We start from the raw sequence: 4,319 nt of genomic DNA, 5'->3' as shown, positions 1-4,319 counted from the left end.
TGAAAATGTCATTGGAGGAAGCATTACATAGTGGGACACTAAAACAATACAGAGACGATGATATATAAGAGGATTCACAATTTTAACATTGTATTACAAGGTATTGTAATTTTGCTTTTAAATAAAATAAAACATTTATAGTGGGGTGTTGTAAGAATTCTTTTAAAAACAAAACTCACTTGCCCAAGATTGCGCTTTATATGAACTATTCCAAGCATTGATGTTTCAAAAACAAAGCTACTTGTAATCGAGCATCAAAAGCTTGATTGCAAGCATTTAAATTTTTTTTTTATAGAGACCACTTGCAATCACGATTTACAAACTTGATTCTAAGTACCTTCAACCTTAATTGTCTCTTTAGTTATAACATGCATTTAGGTATGTGATATCTCAAAACGATCAAGATTCAAAAAGAAAAAGACCTAACATATAAAGACAATAAAAACAAAAAAAACATAAAAATATTTTAACAAAGACTTGAGATTTCAAAAAATTGAACACTTAAGTAAGGAAGAAAAACCTTATTTAAAAAAAAGATTAATAAAAACTTGATGGAAATCTGAGAAACTTTGACCAATCCAAGGTATAACCAACAATTACCTCTCAAAAACGTCTCGAGGATGCCTATCTTAGAGAGTTTGAACTATGAATCTATAAAAAATTGCGTAGGGCTGTCCAATTTCATGAGTACAATTTAGGGGATAACCAAATAAACATCGCCACTTATGATTCTTATGATTAATTTGAAGAGTACGATGCCAACAATGAAGAATATGAGAATATTTTTAATATTTGACAAATTTATATTCTCTGAAGTGCAAAGTTTCATTGAGAGATCAAGAGGGACAAAGAAATGAAAATAGATTAAAAAAGTATTTAAATTTATCACTGGAGCCTACTACTCTTTGACTTATTGCCCAATGCTCAATGCCCAATCCAATGTATTAGAATCCCAAATATCTTTGAATTTGTAATTATTTTTTCACACGAGACAAATTCCTTGAGTTGTGGGTCTAAACCCAAGGCAACCATTAGCTCCTGATGGAATACAAAAAGACCATCAAGATGCAATAAAACCAACATTACCATCTCATGTAGATGAAATGCATAGCATCGGACTATTCGTTCTAGGGAGCAGGTGAATGTAGTTCTCATGAGGAACTACGATCATGTTGAGCAGATGCAGAATAAGCGAAACAATTTTTTGCCGCCTGGAAAAGAATAACAGAAACCCTACTCTTTCTTATCTAACGAGTTCCGCCAAACCATGGCGGCACTTGTACAGATGCAGTTCAACCGCTCAAGGAAATGCCACAGAGAGAATACAAGAATTTGCTTTATCTCACAGACAGTGGCTTCTTCCCCCAGAGGTCATCCGCAGAAATGAAAAGTTGCATAGGAATGTGGAAGATATTTGCCACATAATACATTCCAGGGGTCCGCAGGCTTTAGAAAATGCACTTGTCCAGCTCAAAGTCAGATTGACAGAAGAATGTACTGTCAAAGTATTAAAGAAGCTTGGCAATGATGACATATTGTCAGGTACACGGTTTTTTGATTGGGCAGCTCGACAAAGGAATTATCGCCATACTACGGCTGCCTATTATGGCTTTTTCAAAATGCTTTCTCAAGCCAAGGCAATTAAGTTATTGTTGGTCTGGCTGGATTCCTTTCAGAAGCAGTTTAACGTGAGGGGTCAGCAGTTTTATGAGACTTTGATCCTGGGTTATGCTTTTGCAGGTAGTGATAATTCTCACCATTCAAGTTTTGAAATCCTGGCGCATCTTTTTAATATTGAACTTCATTAATTTCTTTAAATGCCTACTTAAATTATCCCCACTTACAGGACAACCTTACATGGCTCTGCAAATGTTTGGGAGAATGAGATTTCAGGGGCTTGATTTAGAGAGAGTTGGGTATAATGTCCTGTTAAATAGATTAGTTGAAGAGAATTGTTTTAGTATTGTAGACGCCATTTGCAAACAGATTTCCATTTCAAGGGTGCACTTCAGGAGCTCTTGTTCCACAGACTGTATAGTGATGACGAAACTCTGTAAACAGGGGAAGCTAGAGGAGGCCAAGGAGTTGCTGTGCAAGATTAGAAATAATGGATCTGCAGTTGGCATATTTGTTGGAGCACTGTGCAAAGCAAAGCGGATTGGTGAAGCCCAGGCTTTGGTTGAAGAAATTAGGAAAGAAGGAAAAATAAATTCAATGTCTAAAGTATATAATGCGTGGATCAAAGGGCTTGTGGAGGAGGAGGAAGTGGACCATGCAGTGAATTGCTTTGAGGGGGCAAAATCTTGTCAAGGTTATGTTCCTGGAGAATCATGCTACAATGCACTGGTAAGTGGCCTATTTAAAAAAAATAGGCTTGAGAAAGTTAACAATGTGAAGGAAAATAGGCTTGGGAAGGTCTACATTTTGATGAATGAGATGAAGAGGCAGCTTATTTTTCCAGACAACTGTACCATGAATGAATTGATTTGTTTCTTATGCCAGATAAGAGGAATGTCAGACACGGCGTTGGATTTGTCCAATGGATTATTGAAAATGGGCTTTTCCCTAGGTGATGTGACCTATAATGCTCTTATAAGTACACTTTGCAGGGTGGGAAAATTGGATCAAGCACGCAAAGTCATAGATAATGACTTAGCCACTGGTTTCAAAATTTGTAAACAGACTTATCTTGACATTGCCAAATCTTTGAAAAGATCTGGGAAATTGGATGAAGTGCAGGAGGTCATTGATGCAGGAATCAGAAGACTGAATGCACCGAATGTTTCCATTTGCAGAACATTCATTTCTGTTCTCTGTAATGCTGGTAAAGTTGATGACAAAATTTTGGTCCCAAAAAAGCTGAGGAGGAAGGACATACTTCTAACCAGAAAAACTTATTGTGCTTTAATACACAGCATTTGTCTCACCAAAAATTCAGAGATGGCTGTCAAGTTGCTGCTTGAGATGCAGGAATATGGTCACTATCCAAGTCGCTACATATTCAGAACAGTGACTAAGGTTCTATGTGGAACAGGCCATTCTGATTACGTTCTTCAATTGTTAGATATGCATGTATCAGGCAAGCTCAATAATGTCAGTTTTTACAATGTATTCATAGGTGGCCTTTGTAATGCAGGCCAGTCTGATATAGCGACAGTGGCATTTAAGAAGACAAACGAAAAAGGATGTCGACCTAGCACTAACACCTATGTGGTCCTATTAAATGGGTACATGAAATGTAAAAAATTGGTTGATGCATTAAAGTTCTTTGAATTTCTTGCTACGGTTCATTGTCTGAACACTAGATTGTATAGTGTCTTGATCAGTGGCTTTTGCAAGGCACACAAAGTGGAATTGGCATTTAACTTTTGGGAAGAAATGAATGGTAAAGAATTGATCCCTAAGGTTGAATGCTGTGAGGATCTTATTCTTGCTTTATGCAAAGTAGGCATGTTTACTGGAGCACTAAAAACTTTTGCACACATGAGGGAAAAAGGTGGCCGCTCCTCCACCTTTATTTACAATGTACTCTTGCATTATAGTTTGAAGGTACGGGGAATCGATTGGTCCAGAGTGATTTTTCAATTGCTGTACACACAAGGATCTCACCCTATTGCAAGCATGTTTATTGGTGGGCTTTCTAGAACATCAAATCTTGTGCCCATTTTGCAAGAATTAATTGAAGAAATTTTTGTGCCTAATGTTTTTACTTTCAACATACTTATTGGAGCCCTGTGTAAGGAAGGAAAAGTAGAAGCAGCTTGTGATTTATTCAATTATATGCCCCAGAAAGGTTGCTCTCCAAATGCATGGTCTTACGATTTTATTGTGCATGGGCTCTGCATGATACACAAAACAAATGAGGCTGAGGCATTAATGGAGGAAATGATTGAAAAGGGATTCAGACCCTGTGTATGGACAGACAATTTATACAGGGCATTGATAAACAAAGGCAAATGATTGGTTTGTGTTATTGCCTGCATTATATTCTGGCAGATAGGGCATTGAATACATAATATTTGTTGTAACTGTCAAACTTGGTAGCAAATTCTTTTTTTAAAATGAAATTTGTCATGCTAAATTTCTTGTATTTTAACTAATTTGGCTTTTCCCACAAACAACTATGCACATTTGTGCATTTCTATTTGGACACGAGGATGTTAATTTGGTTAGAATGTTGAAAGTTTTTAAATGAGCTGTGGAGTCTAATAATTAAACACAGGCAGTCCTGTGTTGCCATTAATGCTTTTTAATTTGGTTGGTGAGCTGTGGAGTCTTTTAATTAAACACAGGCAGAGCTGTGTTGCCATTAACGTTTT

At 36.7% G+C, this 4,319-nt stretch overlaps 1 protein-coding gene across 1 annotated transcript; it reads left to right on the top strand.

Moving 5' to 3' along the window:
* The first annotated feature begins 1,029 nt into the window (after positions 1–1,029).
* On the top strand, positions 1,030–4,081 carry LOC149570752 (pentatricopeptide repeat-containing protein At1g71210, mitochondrial-like). Its single transcript, XM_089823298.1, has 2 exons — positions 1,030–1,740; positions 1,847–4,081. Exons 1-2 carry the CDS (start codon positions 1,170–1,172, stop codon positions 3,958–3,960), a joined length of 2,685 nt encoding a protein of 894 aa, XP_089679424.1. The 5' UTR covers positions 1,030–1,169; the 3' UTR covers positions 3,961–4,081.
* The last annotated feature ends 238 nt before the right edge of the window (positions 4,082–4,319 follow it).

This window comes from Cupressus sempervirens, chromosome 3 (genome assembly GCF_028749045.1).
Source record: "Cupressus sempervirens isolate cs-2001-9-10 chromosome 3, ASM2874904v1, whole genome shotgun sequence".
NCBI lineage: Eukaryota > Viridiplantae > Streptophyta > Pinopsida > Cupressales > Cupressaceae > Cupressus > Cupressus sempervirens.
The sequence above is the reverse complement of the archived record's forward strand: the minus strand, read 5'-3'. Positions and strand labels throughout refer to the sequence as shown.